Source organism: Eleutherodactylus coqui, chromosome 2 (genome assembly GCF_035609145.1).
Source record: "Eleutherodactylus coqui strain aEleCoq1 chromosome 2, aEleCoq1.hap1, whole genome shotgun sequence".
NCBI lineage: Eukaryota > Metazoa > Chordata > Amphibia > Anura > Eleutherodactylidae > Eleutherodactylus > Eleutherodactylus coqui.
Genome location: NC_089838.1, coordinates 158,777,408 through 158,802,509, shown reverse-complemented (window position 1 = coordinate 158,802,509; position 25,102 = coordinate 158,777,408). Strand labels below are relative to the sequence as shown.

At 40.0% G+C, this 25,102-nt stretch overlaps 1 protein-coding gene across 1 annotated transcript; it reads right to left on the bottom strand.

The window, feature by feature from the left end:
- Positions 1-6,255: 6,255 nt before the first annotated feature.
- Positions 6,256-23,204, bottom strand: WNT16 (Wnt family member 16). The gene is made up of 4 exons (XM_066591835.1): positions 22,923-23,204; positions 16,617-16,903; positions 11,700-11,986; positions 6,256-9,753 (listed from the first exon to the last, which is right to left on the bottom strand). The coding sequence occupies exons 1-4, from the start codon at positions 23,012-23,014 to the stop codon at positions 9,289-9,291; spliced, it is 1,131 nt and encodes a 376-aa protein (XP_066447932.1). The 5' UTR covers positions 23,015-23,204; the 3' UTR covers positions 6,256-9,288.
- Positions 23,205-25,102: the final 1,898 nt, after the last annotated feature.

The following is a 25,102-nucleotide window of genomic DNA, read 5'->3' as shown; positions in this document are numbered from 1 at the left end:
CTGTTGGGGGGCGCTGAGGACTATAGCTGAGAAACACTGATCTAAGCAACTAAAGGCCTTTTGTATTAGCTAAGGTTCATGAGCCTACCATCAGGAGGATACTGAACAACAATGTAAGGAGAAAACCACTGTTCTTCAAAAAGAACATTGCGGCCCGTCTGCAGTTAAACCTCATCTGAACAAGCCAGAAGGTTATTGGAACAATTCTTTGTAGTTGGATAAGACCAAAGTAGAGCTTTTTGGCTTAAATGAGAAGCTTTTTGTTTGGTGAAAGGAAAAACATGGCATTACAGCATAAAACCTCATACTATCTGTAAAATGTGGCGGTAGTATCCTGGTTTGGGCCTGTTTTTCTGAATCTGGGCCAGGACGGCTTGCTATCATTGATGGAACAATTAATTCTACCAGGAAAAATTCAGGACGTTTTGTCTGTGAACTCAATCACAAGATAACGAGCAAGACCACCACCTAAAGCACACAAGTTGTTCTACAACAGAATGGTTCAAGAAGAAAGTTTAGTTCTGGAATGTCAAAGTCCTGATCGTAATCTTATAAAAATGTTGTGAAAGGACCTGTAGCGAGCCATTCATGGGAGGAAACCAATCAACATAACAGAGTGGATGCCATTTAGTACAGGGCAATGGGCTAAATGTCCTCCCAAGTCAATGTGTGGGACTAATCAACAAGTACTGAAACTGTTTACATGCAGGTATTGCTGCACAAAAAGGTCACACCAGATACTGAAAGCAAAGGTTTTGCCACTCAGATTTTGTGATATTGCATCATTTTCCTCAATATATAAATGACTAAGTCTAATAATTTTTGATTTATTTGTTTGATTTGGTCCTCTTTATCTACTATTAGGATTTGGATAAAAATCTGATAAAATTTTAGGTCAAATATAAGCAGGAATATAAAAAATTCTGAAAGCTTCGCAAACTTTTAAGCACCACTGCATGTTAATCTAGTGACTTTCGTCATGGCATCCTTCTCATGAAGAAGATTTTCCTCCCTAGCGGTGGTGGTACTCAGCATGGTCATTGACATGACCCTGCGTAGGGGTCATGTGATATGCAGCCACACCAATGCATTCCCAAGTGTTACCACCATTCATGCAGTCCGGTATGTACCTTCTAATCCAGCATGTCCGAAGAAAAGGGCTCAGGCAGAGCTCTAGTCTTATATAAGGCAGAAATCTGTACTGAGCTTCTTCAATGCGATAGAAACTCTGGTGAAGTCTCAGATGTAAGCTGAGCTCCATAGTTAAAGGGATTTTCCAGTCGGTGCTGGAATATATCGGGGTTGGAGCAGTAGCCGCTGTTCTGCCCCCTGTATAGGCCCCGGAGTTTGTAATTGCAGGCTTCGCTCCCATTGATTATAATGAGAGTTGCATCTGCAATTATGAGTGCTGGCCACTATGCAGAAGTCGAGCAGCTGCTTCTGCTCTGATCCTGGTGCGTCCTGGCACTGGCAGTGGGCGCTGCCTTGAAAACCCCTTTTTAATGGGGTTGAGTAAAGATACTGGCCCAACCTATAATGCTATAGTGTTGACTCAGAGGAAGGAAAAAAACAAACAAACCCTATGAAGCGAACAATAGTTGCCTCATATTAGGTGAGAAATTTGTTCGACTCTAACTATAAATCCATAGATCAACTTTCGACCTCCAGCAATACAGCATTTATAACAAGTGATATTCTTATGCATTCAAACAAACAATAGTCAGCTCACCAGATCAAATTCAGACCAACCTATACCCAGAGCAGAATAGGATTTGGGTAACTTGTAAAAATCCAAGGGACTCCAGCATTGAAGATCTTCAATATAAAAGCAAATCTTTATTCAAGAATGTTTAAAATCGTATACATGGATGCAAGTTCACACTAATAGGCTTAATTGTTTAAACCTCACTGTCACACGGCCGAGAAAATCCGTAAGATTTGCGCATTGCGAGATGCTCAAATCTTGCACAAATATGAACATCATTCTTTGGAATGGGGTCATGTACATGAGCTTTTTATTTTTTTATGTCACTGTCACTGTGCAGGAAACAATCACGGCATGACCTATCTTTGGGTGTACCTTCAGAATGCCTCGCCCATTCGCCAGCTAAAACATTGCACGACGTGCTATGTGGGGTTTCCGAGTAAAAGCACTTGCCGATCCTCCAACGAGGCTGAAAGCACCTTCAGATTCATCACCAGCAGCACTCCTTGTGATGAATGTGCTGGAGGGAAACACAATGGCAGACTCGACCTTGCTTTGTTTTTCTTTACTTTCGTACATTGTAAAGTGCCAAATTCTTTAATATGTGACACAATTGGCACAGGGGCTTCATAAATATTGCTGTTGGCTATGTATTCCATATTTTCAATAGTTTTTATGCCAGAAAACTCTCATAAAACTATTAATCCACCCAATTTGTCAAGCTGGTCAGTTCATCCATCGTGATTAAAAAAAAAATAGTAAAAAGAAAAATGATTGAAACCACGGGAGTTACAATCCAATCCATTATTGGACTAAAACCTGGTATAGCAGCTTATCCCAACATTGGGAAGAAAGCCTATGTTTAATCATACATCAGCGATCTACATGTTATGGTATATTGCTAGCATATTCTATAGCATCAGTGAGGCTCTGTCCCCTGGAGTAGACAAGAGAATGGAGCTGTGTAAGTTCCCTGCACAACAGGTGACTGGGACCTACGATGGTTAAGGAAAGACTGCAGAAGTAGCATCACTTTACAATGAGACTGTTACCTCATGCATTTTGTCCTCTATGAAAGAGTAGTGACAAGCCACCTATGAGAAGCATAAACTAAGTTATAGTGGTCAGAAGCCAGGTTCTAAATAGTCCGATGATGTAGTTTCTATACTTGCCCATCTCCCTGTTCCTGTACTGTCGCTCATGGAAGTCTAGAAGCACCTAGAAGGCGTTGTTGTTTTGCTGTAAAACTCAACATGCAGTTACATCTCAGGCAGATATGGAAATGATTAGAGTTGTGGTGTGATTAGATGAATGGTCTTGTCACCTGAGGCCCTAAAAGTTGTTCCACTCTTGGCCTATAAAAAGGCTCTTGGAGGCTACTTGTATGTAGTGGACCTCTTTTTCTTTTTATGTAGAACATGTTGACCACTAGACGCCTCTACAACGCAATCAAAGAGATTTGAGTGATAATCGTTGTGTCTAAATGTGCCCATCTCTCCGTTTTCTGCCGAACAACTGTTTTCAGTCCTGCTTTAAAATAGCTGATAAGCAGGACTGCTTACTGTGCTCTACCCACGGAGAGCTGATTACAGCTGATAACATTGTATCAGCTGCTCTCAGCTATCAGCCCTGCAGGCAGAACAAAGGGAATGTAATCAGGGAACAGTGGGAGGTCTGTTTCCTGATTACAACTCCTGGCGGCTCACATGCTGCTACTTGGTACTAATAGGTATTAGTGCCAAGCAGTAGTTTATGCAAAATGATCACTCAAAACCCATCTTTTGAGTGATCATCTTTGCAGTGTAAATGCACTCTAAGAGTTTGAGAGGAGGTGCATTATTGGACTCCAAGACTCTGGATGCTCGTATCGACAAACTTCCCTTTTACTATGCTAGACAATCTGAGATGTAAATCGTGTTCTGCATGCTCGTTAGACCAGAAAATTTGGTAATTAATAGTAGTTATGGTGATTTACAGTTAAAAGGCTTAATGGCAACATCCCAGGTTGTATAAGGTAAGGAAAATGTTACTGTAATATCCTGGATGGTCTAATCTGACTGTGGTTATTTCATGATAGAGATCAGGGTTGTCCTTCCCACCATGTGAAAGCATCTATTTGATAGGTTTCAGCTTCCTCTTCTTGACCAGTGCAGGACAGGAGGAAATAGAGCTCTTTCATTATCTATACATCATCAAAGGACCTATACAAGGTAATGCAATATAAGTACTTGGTTACTTCACCTTATGAAGTTTGCATCTATATGTGAACAGTAAAATGATGACTTAAGGCTCATTTACAAGCTCTTACCTCTGTAATGATTAGTGGAAACGCATGGATTTAAGTCCCATTTGGACGGGCCGACAGTTGTCTAAACGACTGCATGAGTGCTGACATCACCATTAAGGTCGCTAGCGCTCTTGCAGAGCATTTGGACAGGCAGAGAACATCGATGAATCGTGGGCTTCTTGCTCAGCGCTTCACATTCCATGTAAAGCGCTGAGTGGAAAGTGTTTACACACAGCAAGAAGCCTGCGGTCCAGCAATGTTTTTTATGCTGTCTGAAAGTCATTGATAACGAATAGTAAAAGAATAGTATTTTTTGCATTTGCACTGAATGGTTATCGCTCATTTTTGATCGTTTGAACAAATTTTGAGCGATAATCGTCCTGTGTAAATGGCCCTTAACTTGATCATGTCTCTGCACATGCAGTCAAAGGATGTGTGGGAAAGGTGAGGTTTGTTGACTTTTAATTTAGATACTGAGATATTTGCTCCATGAGTAAAGGGTCATTTACACGGGACCATTATCATTCAAAATTTGTTCAAATGAACAAAAATGAGCGATAATTGTGCAGGGTAAATGCAAAAAGTTTGCTCACTATTCATTCAAAAGTTATCATTGACTTTCAGTCAGCATGAAAACCATCGCGGGCTTCTCGTTACATCTAAACACTCCCTACCCAGTGCTTCACATAGAAGGTTAGGTGCTGAGCGAGAATCCCACAATGTAGCGGTGAAGTCTTGTCAGTGTAAACACACCCTTGTGTTCAGTTAAATTATTGGATAAACTAGTTTACCAACCTAAGATAAAATTAAAATGTTCTCTTCTTACCTAGTGCAACCTAGCATAAATGAAATAGAAAGAAACTCAAAGAGATGGGAGGGGGGAGGAAAGGGAGGAAGTAGGGATGTAGGATATGGGTGTATTGGGGTAGGAGGAGGGAGGGGGATCTGTGACAGAAAGTCTGCTCTATATTTGTCCTTTTAGTGTACCTCATCACCCATCACAATGATGTGGTGGGCTAAAACACTGTCGGCCGCAGGGAGCTGAACACCAGGTTTGAAATCGCAGTGCTTTGCCATGTTCATGTGTAAGAGCAGCCTAAGTCACTCTGTGTCCACTGTACAAGCATTTCTAACTTGATGGGATTTGGTTATTATCCTTTTTTTCCACTAGTACTAAACATACTGATTAGAAGTTATATGGTAAGAGGGAACCAACACTAGGGGGCGTCATAACTGGTATGTAATAGCACTATCCACACGCAGCAATATTCAGAAAAAAAAACATTGAGAAATTATTATGTTTTGCACAATGTAACAAAGCGATGTAATATCTAGTTGTGGGACCACTGTAAGAGAGGATGCAGCTGGAGCACATGGCTGAGCCAGCAAGAGAGTCGAAGCTCATAGTACACACTGGAATCAAACTCAACTACTGTATCACCATCACAGTTTATTTGCGTAACATGCCATGTTTTTTAATCTAGTTCTAGTAAAATAGAATTAGGGTTGGTTTCATATCTGCGACGGAACCTCCACCCGGAGATTCTGTCAGATGTGGCTAAAAATACTGGAAAAGCCAGGCAGATGGGCGGAAAGCGGGTGGACCCCATTATAGTCAATGGGGTCCGCCTGGCGCTGTTTGGTTCCGTCCAGAAGTGGAACTGTTCAGCAGTGAGTATTCACCTTTACTGCTCCACAAAAGGAGCAGAAAAGTGGAATCCCCGACGCAGCTGTGAGACCTCCCTGACCCCTTGCACCTTCTTTATGCCATATCAAACTTTAGGGTGTGAAACATTTTTTTATAAATTAAAAGTTCAGAATGTAATTTTGAGACCTGATCTCTTACAGTCTACAGAAAGGTCTAATCTACTGCAAACCTAGAAATCATCTTGTGAAATTTAGTAATTTCATTGATTGCATTTAGTAAGCATTTGCTTTGAAAATTTAAATTCATAATTAGATCAACACAAGCAAATTGGGGAAATTAATTTCCTGGGTCTTCTGATTTACCTCCCGCTGGTATAAAATGTTGTCCTTATACTGGATAGAAAATATCCTGAAACGTAAAATAATGTAAACACACATGACGTTACAGTGTGGGCTTTGTGAATAACCATAGACACCTTTCCCTAAACTGATGAAACTGAGATATAAAATAACACTTTATTATCACAACTAAATTTAATGAAAATGTGAAAAAATACACATCAGTTATAATGAAAGTTATATGTATTTTACAATTTAGAAAAATTATAATTACCTAATAAAACATTAATAATTTTTGTTGTAGTGCTATTTAGGGTTGAAAGAACCTTTTTGTAAGTCTGCTACAGAGACCTAAGTAGTCTTGAAAGCTTGCTGCTTATGGTATATTCACATGGCAGATTCTGCTTAGGCTTTCTCCATGTGGATTCTGACACTAAAACCAGGTCAGAAATCCATGGCTAAGCCAGCATGCAGATCCGCATTAAGAAGTGACATGTCACGTTTTACCATGACAGGGATGAAACATTTGTGTCATCAAGACAGTGATGAAGTGTCCAAATCCAATAAATGTGGCACATATCCCATGCCAAAATCCTCTATAAAGTCGACTGTGTAAACACACCCAAACATGACTTTTTATTTTTGTCAGCCATTAACAGGTATCTTACGTACAAGAATATTATTTTGTATTTGTATTAGGCCTCTAGCGTATTTGGGGCCGTGTGTGGTCCATGGTAATTCACAGGCAGCACACGGCCTCATTTTAGCCTGTGGACCTATGTAATTTAACGTTTTTTCATGCAGACCGATGATTCACAAGTAAAAACTCATTGCATGTTCCATTCCTGTCCGTACCACAGACGAGAAATAGGACATGCTAGTGCATGTCTATGTGCTCTGTCCATGTAATTCGGAAATCACACCGAAACGTGTGCATGTGCTATCCAATGAGAGTTGCGTCGAGCCACTCGGGTGCAGCCCACAGACGCGGTAAGTGTACACCTGGCCTTACTGAGAACAATAACGCTTTTTCCCATTGGCTAACACAGCACCAAACTTTGTTTTTTAATACAAGTTTTCAAACTCTTGATTTCATAACCCGAGCAGGTATACATACTGTACAAGCATTTATATTACTAGCCAGTGCGAGAACTGTATAATTTAAATATTTACAAAATGTACACCTTTGAATAGTATAAAACCCTATATATACCCTATAGCAGTTGTATATTCACACAATAATTGACTGTACAAAATATTTTATATCAAAATATAACATTTAATTTATATATACTAAATGGGTTTTATTGTTTTATAGACTTGTGACTTGTTGCCACATTCCAATATTGGTTTCTTTTCAATCAATATTACACTTTTGGAAAGAATCAATGTGCAAGACCAGGACCTTATCTACACTAAGTCGAATGTGGGCCGGTGCGTAGGGTGGGGCATTAACTTCAGCCATTGGACAGCTGATCAGATGTCTGGTGGCAACACCGCAGAAGGTGGGGGATAGAGGGTGGATTAGTGGCTTCACATTTAATCTTTGGGGGGTAGAGGAGGAGGGATTAAGTGCAGCAATCGGCAGGTTTACCCAGGCAGAGAAGAAGAGCTCTGGGTGCTTGCTGTTCTTTTACACAGTGAGCCAATGAGCCGCAGACCTAAAAGGGTTTTGACAAAACCCCACCCTGCCTAAAATAACAAACAATGGGATCCCCGCCTCTCCTAGGGCCCCAGAACGTAGGTGACAGCTGGCATTGGCTTCTCGGTGGAAGCACAGGACCGCTGCAGCCAATCTATAATGCCAGCTCCTGGCATCAAAGCAGCCAGTATATGAGCGCTGATATCTGGAGCGGGGACGCTGCGGCCTTTGATTAGCCGTAGTGGAAACATGCTTCTGCCTGGCCTGTCTACATGGAATTTACAGCTAAAGCCAGTGACAGTTGTCAGCTGTGTCCTGGGGTCCTTGGAGAGGTGAGTGTACCCTTGTTTATTGTAAGCCCTTTAACTATGTTACAATGTGTAATGCTAGGATGCCTAAAGCGTCTTACCTCTGTTTAGGTAATCCTACTGATTGTACTTCTTCCTATATGTGAAGGAGTATTACTATCCTCACCCCCTGTGCCACTGCCCTGGAACCCAGTGTCTGCAATTTATGTATAATCATCATGTATACAGTAATTTAATATTACAATTCAGATAGAATGTACCCTGCATTGTGCCAACATCATCCTCTGCATCTGCACTGTCCATAGGCAAGAACAGAAGAGCAATAATATGCATGCCGGTAGTGGGTACCTTAAGTGTTTGTACCCATATGTGCAGACATATATGTAGTGAGCACTATTCTCTGTGTCTAGGGCAGCACAACCTGTAAATTTAGCCCTGTTTTCTGATTTTTTTAATATAAAGTTTGTAGGATTAATTTTAATCTTAAAGTTTGGCTCAGTTTACATCACATTTGAGCCTTCTATTGCAGGTTCATGTATGTGTCAGAAGGATTTAGGTATAATGGTGCCATGTTAAAAAGTATTTTGCTTTGCTTGATGTCCCTACATAGTTAGAAAAGAAATAAAAAAGTATATCAACGTATACCAGCTCAAGGGATGCCAAAAGGAACACTCTTAGCATCCTTCAAGTCAATGGTGCCCCATGGATATGTCTCTGTATGTGCTAGGAGCTTTTGTGGTGCACACTGAATATATACCATAAACAAAATGTGAGCAGAATAAAGCTAATGTTCTAGCTGCAAAATGTGAACATAGCCTTATATTTGTGAAAGTTGCTGTATGTCTAATGTAAAATAGCTCATTTATCAATACATATTTTGATATTCCGGGATATAACGGTCTTTATTTAGGAAGACTAATGTATACAAAAACTGTAGGAATTGCCACTAGCATCCAACTAGATCCTGCTTTCATTTCCTACCTGATTTATTACTGTGGCGAGACCTGCACTGCATGTGTATACTATATTAGTTTTCCTAAATCAGTCCTATAGTATGTTCCACCTCTCTACAATATACTGGTTTCTCCAGTATTTTAGACCTCAGATATCTGACCATTCAGTTTTAGATGGACTTTAGTTGTCTCCTGACAGTTTAGATTCACCAAGTGGTTCTCACTGTTAGAAGTGGTGGGGTGTCTTCTCCACCTGATGGCACTCTTCAGATCTTATAGTTGATGGTTTGGTTATGCCTCAGACCCACTCCCTGTCAACCTACAACGTGTATCACTAGTGACTTGTTTGACATAGATAACCTATTTATTCTAACCAAATCAGGTAATACGCATTTTCCTTTTTCTCCTCACTTACAGGTGTGGACATCAGTCATACTTTCACAACGTCTGCAGCGCACATAACAGCACCAGACAAATTTACATTCACATCTTTCCACGTTTCTTACTACATGAGTGTTATACCCCCGCCCACAGCAGAGCAGATTACAGCCATCTGGTCCCTCGGAGGTACGGTTGCATTCGCGACCATGGGTCCCAGATATTCCAAGTTTTTGATCTTCTACACAATAATTAGGGGATCTGTTGGTGTAAACAAGGTCCTCCTTCCTGATAGGTATCTTACGATGATTCTTCTCTTTCCTTCGGACCTTTCGTTTCATTCTATCTGATATCTGGATGCCGTTTTCATATTTGTCCTTTAGGTAACTTCCTATTTTTTCAAATGAAGACATTGATTTCCAACATGTTTTCACAGCACAGGAACCAGAGACTCCATGACAGCGACAGTCAACTGTCATCAGCTTGGCGACTGCCTAATGAAACAGATTCACAACAATCAGAAGGCAATATTTTCAAGGAATATGAAATAAGAAAAATACATTTTTCACTAGTAAATTCGTAATCAGGAGTACTGACTACAGGAGATCTGTGCTGATGTAAAATGTACTGTATGCTATAGCCATGGACTTTATTAGTCACAGTTTACGTAAAGCAGGCCATAGTAAGTTATATGCATATGTAAAAACATCTACAGCCCAATACAAACACGAAATAGGTACAATTATGTCATTACACAATCTGACCCCTAATGCATCATACATAGTTTTTAAAGGCTATCAAGACCTCTGTGCATAACAAATCAATACACACATATCCTAATAAGTCTCTGCAGAAAGAAAAGGATGTACTTATATGGGTTTTTTAGCATTGAGTTCTCCTTCTCATGCATTTAGAAAGACTCATACTTGGTTTGCAAGTTTTACCACATTCAATCTTCTGGCTAGGGGACTTTTCCAGCAATTATCTCATGAATGCACAAGCTCAGCTCCCCCCCCCCTCTTCTTTCAGAGGCTGTGTAGCTTAAAGGGGTTGTCCCGCGCCGAAACGGGTTTGTTTTTTTTTTTCAACCCCCCCCCCCGTTCGGCGCGAGACAACCCCGATGCAGGGGTTAAAAAAGATCACCGGACAGCGCTTACCTGAATCCCCACGCTCCGGTGACTTCTTACTTACCCGGTGAAGATGGCTGCCGGCATCTTCTCCCTCCGTGGACCGCAGGGCTTCTGTGCGGTCCATTGCCGATTCCAGCCTCCTGATTGGCTGGAATCGGCACGTGACGGGGCGGAGCTACACGGAGCCCCATTGAGAAGATAAGAAGACCCGGACTGCGCAAGCGCGTCTAATTTGGCCATTAGACGGCGAAAATTAGACGGCAACCATGGAGACGAGGGCGCCAGCAACGGAGCAGGTAAGTGAAAAACTTTTTATAACTTCTGTATGGCTCATAATTAATGCACAATGTACATTACAAAGTGCATTAATATGGCCATACAGAAGTGTATAGACCCACTTGCTGCCGCGGGACAACCCCTTTAACCATGTCCACTCAATACTACACAGCTATCTCTCCATCTACTCTCTGAGTAGCTACTTGTCTTTTCTCTCTCACTGCTGATGAAAACATACAATTCACCCAGAGTGAATTACAGTCCTCTGTAATAGTAGCTTTCTCTTCTCTGCTCTCTGTCCTCTTGATCTCTCTTACCACCCCCTAGCACTGTCATACAGGCCTTTGTAATAGCTCAGTGGAAAAGCAGTGAATGTATATTCACAATGGGAGATCAAGCTAGAGCAGAATTTGCTAAGATTTCAGTCCTCCAGTCACAGTACCTTGGAAAACAATACAAGCATAGAACTGAAATAAACAGAAACTTTTAATGAAAACCAACTACAAGATGGAAAGGTGTTGGTAGCCATTAAAGAGTATGCAAAGCATTGGATATTAATTAATGTATAGTTTCTCACTGCATTATATGAGTTCAGCTAAGGACAGGTTTCCATATGTCCATCAGGTTTTCTTTGTCCCACCTTCATTTTTGTATAGTGTCAAGGTTGACTATGCTATTCTGACTTCCAAAATAGATGGAAACCATGTCAAACAAAGTTTGCATCTTTGATCTCTATTTGCCTCCTTAAAGTCAACGGTTCTGTTTGGTTTCTGTTTGAATTATTTGAATACCATTTTTGAGTATTCACATGGAACCAGATGACGGAAACAATGGACGTAGTCTGCAAGAGGTATCCATGGCCTTTGATGAAAATTTGAGTTTTTTCCTATTTTGCTGAATCTACATACAACAATTTATACAATTTTATGAACATGAGTAGGATGAATGCTGTACACTAAAGTCTAAATCAACATGTTGGTTTTATGGTATGATCTCCACATAAAGGGGAATATTATTCTCTATAGTATACTCACCAATCTCCCAGCTTCATTATTGTGCAGGTGCATGGCACTAAAAATGTCTGACTCTTTTCCAGTCATGTTTTTATAAGGTGCGTCAAGGAATTTCCTGCTGAACCACATTCCGTACTGGAGATTATCGGAGCAGCCTCCCCAATGCCATCCCTCACTGGCAGAGCCACCATTTTGAAGACTAGTGTCACAGGAACATTCAGTCATATTACCAGCACTGCACGACCTGGTTAGAGAGTGCACAAGACCTGCTGCTGTCACTGCAGAGATGAATGAGGTTTCTTTGGTCCCTGAAAGAAAAACAGCAATAAATGGGCTGAGCAACTACTTCTGGTAGAGGAACATGAAAACTGGTCTTGTAAATGTGAATATGCAGCATAAAGACCTTGTGGATAGGATATCACAATTATTTGTACAACAATCTTAGAGGTTTCTGTCAACTAATTTAAAGAGGATCTGTCATGTGGTAAGCTCTGAAGTTACAGCCCTGCTGACTCTTATTGCGGTGTGTCATCCATAACAAGTAGTCAAACCAGGGTGGCGTTCTTCCATCAGCATGGTCCACGTGGCTATGACTTTAACTCTGCTGTTTGCTTTTTACCTGTTGCTGCAAAAGGTCCCTGTAACATTGTCTGTTGGAAAATACCTCATTGGGGCCTTCCTCTCCACTCTGATGTAACATCTCTATGGTGTATGGACTGATTGGGTGACAGGGAGGTGTGTCTCCTCTTTGGCCAATCAGCCATGGTGTGAATATATTTAACCCGGTCACACCCATTCCTGGGTGTGGGTCATTCTGTAGTCTAGTTGGTTGTGTGTGTGAGGATGTGTGCTGTGCTGCTCTCTGTCTGGGTCCAGTCTGGTATGTGAGTCTAGCTCTGTGTTGTGTCAGATGGGTGTTGTCTGCTTGTTGGGGTTTCAGGCTAGACTCTGTTCTGTCAGTGCTTGCCTGGTTCCAGATTGGAATTCTTGTTTGTAGTTGGTTGTTCCCATCCATAACATAGGTGTGCGGACGCCTAATTCCTCTCCGTTCGTAGGTGTGTGGACGCCTGAATCCAACTCTGTCTGTACGGGTGTGGCCTGAAATGCCCTCCTATGTCCATAGGGTTGTGGACGCCTTCCTCCATCCATAGGGGTGTGGGGGGGAGGATGCAACATTTGTGTGTTGAGTACCTATGGGGTTAATCTTACATCTGTCTAGTTATGCTCTCTTTTCATTTAGGGTTAGACTAAGACGTTAGGTATGACATGCAGCGCTGTTGTTGTCAGGATGATTGCCCTGCTTGTAGGCTAGGGATAACTTTCCCTTTTATGCTGGTTGGTGTGGTCCTTTTTGGACCGTTATGACTTGGTGAGAACCCCTTTCTATGTTCGTTCCAGTTGGCAAGGTAAATAAGCCCTGCATGAACGTAGAAACTCTATTGCCAGTTTTCTTTTCTCCAATATTTACCTCTGTTTCCCATAGGGGCTATCCTTAGATCTGTCTTCCAGTGCTGTTAATCTGTCAACAGTCTAACATCACCCATTGACTGTGAGCAGGTGGGCACTAACCATTTGACAGATTTACTGCACTGAGGGGCAGATCTAAAATGTGTTGTGGTTGTTGTGGATTTCTGACATGGATTTTCATGTCTTGCAGCCACAGATCTCCATGTGTAATTAGCCCAGTCAATGGGAAAAATCCGCACGTGGATTTTCAGACATGGATTTCATGTCAACAAGTGATACATCACTTCTTTCTTTTCTGCGATGTAATCTGCACCATATAGACAATGGTGCAAATTTCCATTAAAATCAATGGGACACCTTATGATGCAGATTTCACTGTGGCTTTGATACAGAAACAGTGTAGAAATATTGGATCTTTCTGTGCCACTGAAAGAATGTGGTAACTGTAGAAAATGCTGATCTCCAGTATTTAACATTAAAATACCAAAATTAACAGTGATTGCTGAGGATAAGGAATAACTTTCAATTGTGGTACACGCCTTTAGGCAGTTGTATCATGTATAGTCCTCATTTATTAATGGGTTGTTACTCCAATTGCCAGATTGGAGTTGGGAAAGAATTTTTTTCCCTTAGGGTAACTACCCACTACAGTTTTTTTTCACTGCGAAATTCGCAGCGTTTTTTTTCTGCAGGGGTCTATGGGACTTGTAATGTTAAAACCGCGATCGCGCAAAATCGCGATTTTGCGTGATCGCGATTTTAACATTACAATCCCATAGACCCCTGCAAAAAAAAAAAACGCTGCGAATTTTGCAGTGAAAAAAAAATTGTAGTGGGTAGTCACTCTAAATAAGAAAATTGGCTTCTACCTTAGGCCGGTTTCACACGAGTGAGTAAAAACACAGAATTATGAAGCCAATGATTTTCAATGGTTTCCTTTACATTTACGATGTTTTTACTCATGCGATGTTACGAGAAAAAATGTCCTATCTTTTTGCTTTTTATGTATTTTTTTTTTCTTTCATTGCCCATGTTTTCCTATGAAGCCTCCTTTTTATTGCATCGCAGCGCACAAACTTGCAATATTCTTGCAATGCGTTTTAACATTAGAAAGTCCTATTGACTTTCACACGAGAAAATTGCAAGCGGCAGCGATGTTTTTAGAGAAAAAGCAGCGCTAACGTTCAAAAATCATGGGAACAAAGACACAATTTTGCTACGATTTTCTTGTGGCAAAATCCCGATCGCCTGTGTGAAACTACTCTCATTGGGGTTTTCGTCTTCCTCTGAACTAGATGGACATATGTCTTTTTTTTCAGCCTAACATACAATGCTCCTATGTACAGTATATACTCTTAACTGTATCTGGAGATTCAGCTTCTGTCATTCAGAGACAGAGTACAGAGTCTTGACATGTGTGATCCTTAGGTGAATTTGGGAGTAATCACTACTAAAGTAACTTTGTTTCCTTCTGTACAACCTGCAAATGTAACTGTTACATATAATAATGTCACTCCAACGTTTTGTGTATTCCTTAAAATCAGTTCACAGTCCTTGTTTGAAGTAACATTTCTGATGTAGATATATAATACATTATTTTAAACCTAATAAATAAGTCCAGAAAGTCTAATGAGAAATCCTGTGAATTCTGCATATGAATTATTTCATTTATAAGCCTTCTCAATTCTCCCGGGTTTTCAGTGTTTGCGTTGTGCTGCAATTAGATCACACTGTGGTTTCCTCTAGCTAAACTGTGTTTTTATTGGAAAAATATACTCTTTTCCACCACATGCAGGAGTATTCTAACAGTTCCCAGGGCAAGCACAGCAGATTAGTGTTGTTTTAACGAATTTGAAAGAAAGTGGCTGCGAAATTATATGTCAAGCCTTTTTAGGCTCTTTCCAGTTGACACAGGGAGTGAAATTTCTGTTCAGTCTACACGGCGTCTTAGGTATCTACACTGAAATGAGAATACACCTTGAATTATGGCAGATTTTTCTGAAATGACAGATTTTCTTGAATTGTTGAACTTGAATTAGCGGTAAATAACTACCAACTGCGGTAAATCTGCTGTAAGAACTTGAACTGTCAGCCTGTAAGGATATATTGTAACGCCTTCGGTCATTTGTATCTGCACTGGTGGCTGGACTGACGGCTCATGCTTGCTTTGCCTTTATGAGTCAAATGATTTCATGTCCCCATTAAAACCTGTTTAGCTTTTTAGGTAATCTTATGTTGTTAATCACAAGATAGAGGTCGATAAAAATATAACTTTTACTATACATGGGTTAAAAAACAATTTCTGAAGGGGAACAAAATTACTAAACAAAAAATAAATTATTGTAAGGATACTCCTATCTCTAGGCATATTAGGGAGGTACATCATGGTCATTGACGGACTCTTTGTTTTAATGGTATTGAACTGGTTCACCTACCACTGGGTGGAGGAAACTGGGATTGGACTATCCCTCATAAATCGGCTAGTTGGATCTTCCAGATGAGTTCTGTCCATCCAAGGGGTCTTAATAAGATCCTGATATATATATATGTTTCATTTAATCATTTTATAATAATTTAATAATTTCATGATTGCATATTGTATTTGGTGACTAGGTCTCAATTAAGTCCTTATAGAGGTTTTCTCTGATTAGGATATTGATGACCTATCCTTAAGACAGGTCTTCAGTGTCAGACTGGCAGTGTTCCACTGCCCTGAACACCGAATGATCAGCTGTCACTAATCTCATAGACTTGAATAGAACTGAGCTACACATAGGCCACGTGACAAATGAACATGAAGTGCCACGCCCAGAGAAGGGGCCATGGCACTCAAGCAGATGATTGGTAGGGGCATGGTGCTCAAATAGCAAATTGATAGGGTTCTTGGGTGACAGGTTGATCACTCCTGTGGATAGGGCATCGATATTTTAATCCCTTATGACCCCTTTAATAATCAACCTTTTTTGTTTGGTTATATTGTACTCCAGCTTCACTAACACTCCAGTTATACTGCTGTTTCTGGAACCTGGGGTTCAGCATTAGGGTATCCATAAGGCAATTTAGTGTGTCAGCGGGGTTGCTGCTTTCAGGGTGATAACCCTGTAAGGTATGAGGGCTAGAGAGGCCTTCATCCATCATATTTTGCTCTATGGACTTCGGTCCTTGTCATCATTACCAATAACTGTTTGGTGCTAATTCCACTGTCAGTAAGTTTGACATGATTGGATGAGTCAACTGCTAATCTACTTTTTTACATCTTTTTGTGCACTCGCCATCACCCTCTACTATGAATATATCTCTTATTTTTTTGTTACAGAATTTGTTTTTAAGCTATTTATAGCAAAAGTTATATTTTAGTGGACTTGTATCTTGTGATTAGCTATTGCTATTGGGCGCACTACTTCGGTATTCTTCCTTATGGTATTCAGTAATGTTATGTTGCATTAATAGAAATTAAGAATACAAACTTACCACTGCTCAATTCATAGCCAAAGACTGAATGAGCTGATGCTAATGAAGATGACAAGAATGAGAGTGAAAATGATGGACTAGATGTGTACATAGTTGGGGAAATAGAGCAGTTCCACCTTTCATGCTTGAATTGGTTCCTGCACTCCTGAATTCCCAGCCTGGCTCCCTCGCGGATGCTGGACAACAAGTAGGGTTTCTTTTTACACATATCCTTTTGCCGTGCATTTAAGGGAAGGTTGGAACAACCTAATTTCTCTGGGACCCCAAAAGATGTGACACCAAGCCACCTGCAATTAGAAATGTTACACAATCACATATAGTCTACATATTCTATGAAATACATCATTCTTGCCAGACAGCAAGGAAGATAAATTAGGGTGTAATTTTGACTCTTTGTTGTTTTGCAGCACCAGGGCCATGAGTTAGGATTAGAGATGAATGAACGTACTCGTTTAGGGCGATTTCGCAATCGAGCACCGCTTTTTTGAAGTAACTGACTACTCGGGCGAAAAGATTCGGGGGGCGCCGGGGGTGAGCGGGGGGTTGCAGAGGGGAGTGGGGGGGGGGGGGGGAGAGAGAGAGCTCCCCCCTGTTCTCCACTGCTACCCCCCGCTCCACCACGCCGCCTCCTGGCGCCCCCCGAATCTTTTCACTCGAGTAGTCAGTTACTTAAAAAAAGAGGTGCTCGATTGCGAAATTGCCCTAAACGAGTACGTTCGCTCATCTCTAGTTAGGATTTACCAAACTAAACATCTGCATGGAGTTTATATGCTCTCACCATACTCACATTCATTTTTTCTGTAGACTTTTGTTTTTACTCATAATTATAATAAATGCTTAGTTTTATATGAATTGGGTCCCAACTTACGTGTCTGAACTCCACTGAGGGACTGATACTGATAAACATCGGGATACCGTGCTTTGGAACATGTTGGCGCATATCATAACTGCCTCACTTCCTTACCCTTATATGAAGGAGTATCCAGTATTATATGGAAATTGCCATGAACAACCCTTAATGGTGGCTCATAGTATTGGCATATTGTTCTATATGAGATGGTTTTAGTCATATCTTTCATTGTAGAAAAGAATCAAATTTCTTTAAATTCCATATATTCTATAATAAGCAGCCTGTTATAACTTAGTTATCTACGAAGCAGACTAATAAACCAAAGTTTACATAGTAGATGATACAATTTTATACTTGACTGTATTGTTTACAGCTGAAATAAAAATCACAATGCTGCCAGCAATCATCATCCGAGCCAGTAATAAAATGGCTGTAACATATTGAAATGTTCAGCCTCTTATCTACAATGAGATATTCCTATCTGAAGAGGAAATAAAACTTCTATCTGACTACTGTTTATAATGTGTTGAAAGGTTGTTCTATAAAACTATAAACGCTGATATGGTCACATTGTGCACTGTACAGAGTGGTACTGGTGCGCCAACCCGTAGCAGTGGGCACCTGTTGTCCAGCTCTGCCCAGATATGATGGCAGGGTAGATCTACATATTAAGGAGTGCTTAGACGGATCGATAATTATTTACAAAAATGCTGTATCATTCGAATTTGAACGATAATTGTTTAGTGTAAACACGGACAACGATGGAACGATGAATGATTACTTGTTAGCTTATCGTTCATTTCATGCAAGCTACTAAATTGGCATTGGCTCATTCACTAATCATTCGCATAAATACCGATGGTTCAGTCGTTCTCATTCACTGGTACAGTGAATATGAACGACTAAATGATTTAGCAAGCGAATGATTTATCTGCCTGTATAAAACTCTTTTGAGAGTAGGCCTCCCTCACACAGGTGTGACTTTTAGAGATGAGCGAGCATACTCCCTAAGGACAATTACTCGATCGAGCATTGTCCTTAGCGAGTACCTGCCCGCTCGGAAGAAAAGGTTCGGCTGCCGGCGCGGGTAAGAGGTGAGTTGCGGCAGTGAGCAGGGGGGAGCGGGGAGGGGGGGAGAGAGGGAGAGAAAGATCTCCCCTCCGTTCCTACCCGCTCTCCCCCGCTGCTCCCTGCCCGCCGCCGGCAGCTGAATCTTTTCTTCCGAGCAGGCAGGTACTCGCTAAGGGCAATGCTTGCTCGAGCAATTGCCCTTAGCGAGTATGCTTCCTCATCTCTAGTGACTTTACTTCCGCTACCTGTGGCTAACAGTTGGGTTCAGCATACCTCAACGTTGACGAGGTGTGCTAAACGCCGAAAAATAGAGCATACTCTGCTCGAAACACAGCAATCGAACGGCTGTCTTAAAAGCTCCATTAAAAACAATGGGAGTGTTGTACCGCGTTAATTGTGGGAAAGAAGCACCTGTGTGAGGGAGGCCTAAGGTGTCTGATGTAGGGCATGTGTCGTGTGTCAGACATCTCAAGTGTCTGCTCTGTCAAAACCAAAAGGGCAAAAGGTTACTGACTTAACAAAATACTCAAATGTGACTTATTTAATGACTCCAGTGTTTATTAATGAGTTTCCCATAACAAAAAGTGCAGTTTATTTCTGTAAAGTATTTTTCAGATTTGTAACCTTGCTTTCTTTAGCAGCATGCTCCCTATTTCCTAACTGTCCTGCCCTTGTCGGGGTTCATGGCCACTCCAGGGGCACAGCAAAGCAGGGGGAGCTGGCAGGACATATGCCCTTGGTATAGGAAAGCCATATCTATAGTAAAATTAAATTCTTGCAGTTCACTTCAAAAACATTTGTTTGCTATATCTTATTTTTTTTAACAATAGACAGACAAGGTAGCATTCTATTTATGTAATGTTTGATTGAAATCTCCACATATCCAGCACCTTTGTTACATAATAAACAGAATTACATAATATACACTTTGCATGATATATTACCAAACTGCTAAAATCTATTAAAATGAAGCCAACCAACATGATGCATAGATTTGTTATAATTTGTGGAAATTACAAAAGCTCCCTTTTGTGGTAGTCATTTCATTAAGTTCTCTGTCCTCTTTCTGGCCCTGACCTAATGACACTGCATTCTTAGCACAGTCTCTCTGGATTTTAACAACTTGTCTTTTCCACTTTTCAGGCACAGCTACTGGATTTACCAAGTTTGTCTTGGTCAAGACGTCTTCAATCCATCTTGTAAATTCAGCTGTGAATTCTGCACATTATGTTTTACTGCAGCTTCTGCAGCTGACAGGGTAAGGGGACACTTGTGATAGAAATATTTATTTCTTTTATATCTATGTAAAGCTTCCACATACCTACATTTACATTTATGACACACTATCATTGCTGCTAGTACATTCTGCAGCAGATGCCTGGAGCAGCCTGCCTACTCAGCTCTATTGGTAAAAAATGACATACTCTCTGAAAACAGTCATATAAAACAACCACAAAAACATAAAAAACATCTACCAGGTTTGCTTATATAGTCTGAGTTGGTATTCCTAATCTGTTACCTATCAGTATCAAAAGGCAATAGTAAAGTTATGATGAATGGACAGAAGAGCTGGAAGTAAATTGCCTAGAAATCTATGTGGCATGGCACTGAGAGGCAAACTGAGTCTTTCCAACTACCATAATACTACAAAGTGTGAAATTCACTGAGATTCAAGGCTCAATGATTGACTTATATTGGCAGATGTCACCTATCTACTATTTGCTGCACAATATTTTAGATGATTCATTAAAATGTTATAGGAAATAACAAGGAAACCAAACTATTTCAAATTACTAGTGAACTAGTGTCCAAAAAGTTGTGATCAGTGTTTTTAAAAACACCTTCAGTATTAGCAATCGTCACTATGCAAATTATATATGGCTAGCAAATGCTGAATGTATTTATACTTTTCCCATAAAAGACATGTTGGCCCTGAATCATGTAGATACGTATTACAACATTAGTACACTGCATGAAAGCCTAATATACTCCAGCTATTTACATCTATGGCACATCTTCAGTGAAGAACAAAGTTGGATTTTAGAACGTTTTTCTCTCCCAGCAATTCCATAACCCCTCTATACGTTATACCTAAATTAATTGAATCCTACAGGCCATAAACATTAATCAAATGTATTAAACATAATGAATTACTCTTGCTCTTCTGGCGCTTCATTTCCTTTTCTAGATGAATACAAAATATCCAGAATTTCTCAAATTCCAGAATTAATGGCTTAGTTCTACTTAACAAATATAGCCCTGAATTCTTCAGATCTTAGTGATAATATGTGGGCAATTTACTAACGAGCAGTGAGAAAGTGCCATGATATTTATGACTATACCTACCACTGACTACAAACCATGGGGGGGGGGGGGAGAAAATCCACTGTGACCAACAAAGCTACTCGAGTATGCATAGCCTTGCTTGGCACATCTTAAAAATTCAGCATCAAAAGAGAGAACAAAGAAACAAATGGAAAACAGTGCACATGAGCTAACAAATGCTGAAAGAATCCAGAGGCTTAGCAAATACATAAAAGACATGATCCAGATAAGGTATCACAACATTACATAGTAATCTAGTTAATCCAGAATCAAAAGACATGCAACGAATGACTAGGAGACAGCTGGACACTGAAATATATACTCCCTGGTACTGGTACATGAGCGCGGTTTCCTTGTAACAACTCTGATACTACTCTAAGCACTCACTCATACGGGCGTATGTTGCACGTAATGCGCAATGATAGAAGCCCATTGCAGGCCACTCACACTTGCGTTTTTTTTACGTGCGTATTACATGTGTGAAAAAATAGGAGCATGTCCTAATTTGCTGCGTATTATGCACTAATATAGGCAATGAGAATTTAACATACGCAGCAAATACACGCTGCATTGTACTGCATATTTTATGTGCGTAATACGCGGACAACATACGCCTGTGGGATTGAGCCGTAACACTGTCTCATACACAATTTTATGTGTATACTTAGGATATAGTATACTCTGTCTATCTATAAATTCTTTATCTCTCTATCTATCTATCTAGCTTTCTCATATCTATCTATCTATCTATCTAGCTCATATCTAGCTAGCTAGTAATCTTTCTCAAATCTATCAATCTATCAATCTACCTATCTCATATCTATCTATCTGCTTACCTACCTGTCTATCGAATATCTATCTATCTAATATACATCTATCTATCTCACATCTATCTATCTGTCTCTGTCTCTCTCTCATATCTATCTATCTATCCATCTATCTATCTATCTATCTATCTCATCTATCTATCTGTCTGTCTATTGAATATCTATCTATCTCATATCTATCTATCTATTACATATCTATCTATCTATCTATTACATATCTATCTATCTTGTATCTATCTATCTCGTATCTATCTATCTATCTATCTATCTATCTATCTATCTATCCATCTATCCCATATCTATCTATCTATCTATCTATCTATCTCGTATCTATCTATCTATCTATCTGTCTATCTCCTATCTATCTATCTATCTATCCATCTATCTCATATCTATCTATCTATCTATCTATCTATCTATCTATCTATCTCATATCTATCTATAAATCTATCTATCTATCTATCCATCTATCTCATATCTATCTATCTATCTCATATCTATCTATCTGTTTGTCTATCCAATATCTATCTATCTCACATCTATCGATCTATTGATCTATCAACCAAGTATGATAGGATCTACCTTACTTTACACAATATAAACCCTGTGTCTGCTATCTTACAGTATCTTCAGTTTTTGGAGATTGCGCTTTAAAGAATGTGTGCAAAAGAACATTATACAATATTTGCTCATTTACATAAAACAAGATCATTGATTCACCAAGTTTTACATATTCTTTCTACATCTAATGCAGATTTATGCATATATACAGATATCTGACCATAACTATCAGGACCCTGCACCCCAGGGGATCAGTTTAGCATTCTGACACAATGAACCCGCCTTGCATTAAATGTGTTTAGCATATTTCGGAGCTGCTTGTAAACACATTTGAGATGTGTCATTTTTTGTTTGTAGAGTCCAGATGTGCACAGAAGAAAAGGTTCTTATTGTTTGGGAACTGGAACTTCTGATATGGAAATACTGTGTATTAGTTTATTCTGCTTAATAGCTGGGAAGCTGATGTGTAAACAGTGACTATACAGTATGAAGGAAACCGCAGGGGACCTGGCAGCAATAATTAGCAGCGTGTATTTAGTAGCATGGTCTATACAGATGTGCAACACTGGATTCCAGGCACAACTCAAATGTGTCGCTGTCACAGAAAGAGAAGTAAAGGGGCATCAGTGTGCAATAAAGAACATCAAAGTATGTAAAATAAAAGATACCTACATCCAGTTTCCTTGTGAGCATGGGAACATAGCCATGAATATAGTCAGGAGGATATATATATGACATAGTCCAACAGAAGTCGTTTTCTCCATCTCCTGCACATTTATTCCCCCAGCTTCAGTAGACTTGGCAATTGCTATATTAATGCTGATATGACTTCAGTATGTCTGTTTCTTCTCTGCAATCATTCCTGGATGTAATAATATCTGAATGTCAGATGTTCGTGGGATCTGATGCTACCTCAGAAGAATGGAGACAAGGAGGACCAGTCCCTCTGTTTTAGGTGAGATCCTTCTCTTTGACTATATGTACTTTTGCCAGTCCCCCAGCACAGTGTGTTTCGTTACAATGGAATTCTTGTTGTGATTGGCCAGAAGTCTAAGGAATAACAATGCATCCTTAGGGATAACTCCTATTGGCCAGCAAGTCCAGGAGTTGTAGTGGGAGGGTGCATGGGTCCTACTGCAGAATGACAGCTTTACTAACCAGAGCTTTGTGCTGCCGGTCTGCAAAAACAGACTGGAAACTGAATGAACAATACACAAAAGACTATACATCTCCCGTTATCAGGATGCTGTGGAATCAGATCCTCTATCATCACATTGTTTTTTATCTTCACAGTTCTTACAAGGAGTTTCTGATAATCAGGATGTTACAAGACAGTGCTTCATGTCAAAGCACAAGAAAACGTGTCTGCCCATAACAACAGGCAAAAGAATGCAGTATGCATATTGAATGCAGTTATTATGGTTAAATAAAACCAAAGACGTACAGGAAATAAGATGTACTGACATATAATACACACAGCAAGATTAATTTCGGCACAATACTTACATGTGATCCCTGTAAGCAGGGTCCTTATTAGCAATTTCTGGGTCCTTTACATTCATATGATTAGGGCCCCCGATGACTAGCACACAGAATTTCTACAACAAAAGATTTATGTACTACTCATCAACTGGAAAATGTATTTCCACTGAAAGACTGTTTCTGCAAGGACGGGTTCAGTATCCCTCGATGAATACATTTGGGCTGACAGAATAATTAAAAATGTGAAGAATAAAATTGGCACTTTTGGCAGACGAGAAATATTGACTATAACTGAATTTCTGGCAATAAACTCTGCGGATCTACATAAAGTACCTGAGATTTCAACTCTACATCACTGGCTTAACCAGCTTTTTGAATTAAGAAAGAAGTATATTGATCCTTCCAACATGTCCATTACAAAAAATCACTTCAACGCCCTGACGTCCATGTAATTATTTTCTCTTTTATCCTACTATCCTTATTTTCTGATTCTAACCCCTAAACTGCGTTTCACACATTATATTCTGTTCAAAATTACACACTGCTTCCTGATAAAGTTTTTCCTGCCCAGATGTGCTGCTCTTTCCTGATTTGTACATGCATATAATTTATTCATTTAGTAAAATGAAGTGAACATAAAAATTTCATCTGTTGACAGATCCCATTTCTATGGGAATTGAGCTAATGACAAACTCAAACCACTTGGCATCAAGTCACCCCATTGTCTGAGTCTTGCAAGGTTGCATAACACTGTATGAAAGCATCGCTCAGTGTTGCAATACTAGCAGGTAGTGTACATGATGTCTGCTCTACCTCCACTATCAGGTCTTCTTCACGCAGCTTTATTCAGCATCTTAAAGTACCTGTAAAGTTGGGTTCCCATTCATCAATTATGTCCAGTCAGACTTTTCACAAAAGAGCTGAACACAACGGATGCTTTTTTGGTGCACCTTTTTACGCTGGTCCAGGGTCCACGGCTGTATGTGACATTTTTCTATCTGACACAGAGGTTCATCCATCATCAAAAAGGATGCATGGGCTGGTTTGAACTGTCCCACAGAAAACTATACAATCAATTCAGTCATCAGTTTTCTTTTGCATTACCATGTCAGAGGGAAATAAAGGCCCCGTATGGCCAAGTATATGGGAACCCGGCCTAAGAAATGCCATGCATATCAAGTATTTTTCATTGCATTTTTTGCAAGCATTTTTGGTGGTGTCATTCTATTTTGTAACACTTGTTTTATGTGTTTTTTTTCTGGTGTTTTTAAAGTCTTATACAGAAACCTATGCGAAAAATGGTAGCAGAAAATGCGATACTCAGAGCTTTCTGTGCTTTAAGAAAATGTCTTTAATACCATAATCACAGT

Coding starts and splice junctions, on each gene's coding strand:
- WNT16 (XM_066591835.1), bottom strand. CDS start 23,014: ATGGAGAAAACGACTTCTGTTGGACTATGTCATATATATATCCTCCTG. Junction 16,904..22,922: donor TGCTCACAAGGAAACTGGAT/GTAGGTATCTTT, acceptor TTCTAATTGCAG/GTGGCTTGGTGTCACATCTT. Junction 9,754..11,699: donor ATAATGAAGCTGGGAGATTG/GTGAGTATACTA, acceptor CTGTTTCATTAG/GCAGTCGCCAAGCTGATGAC.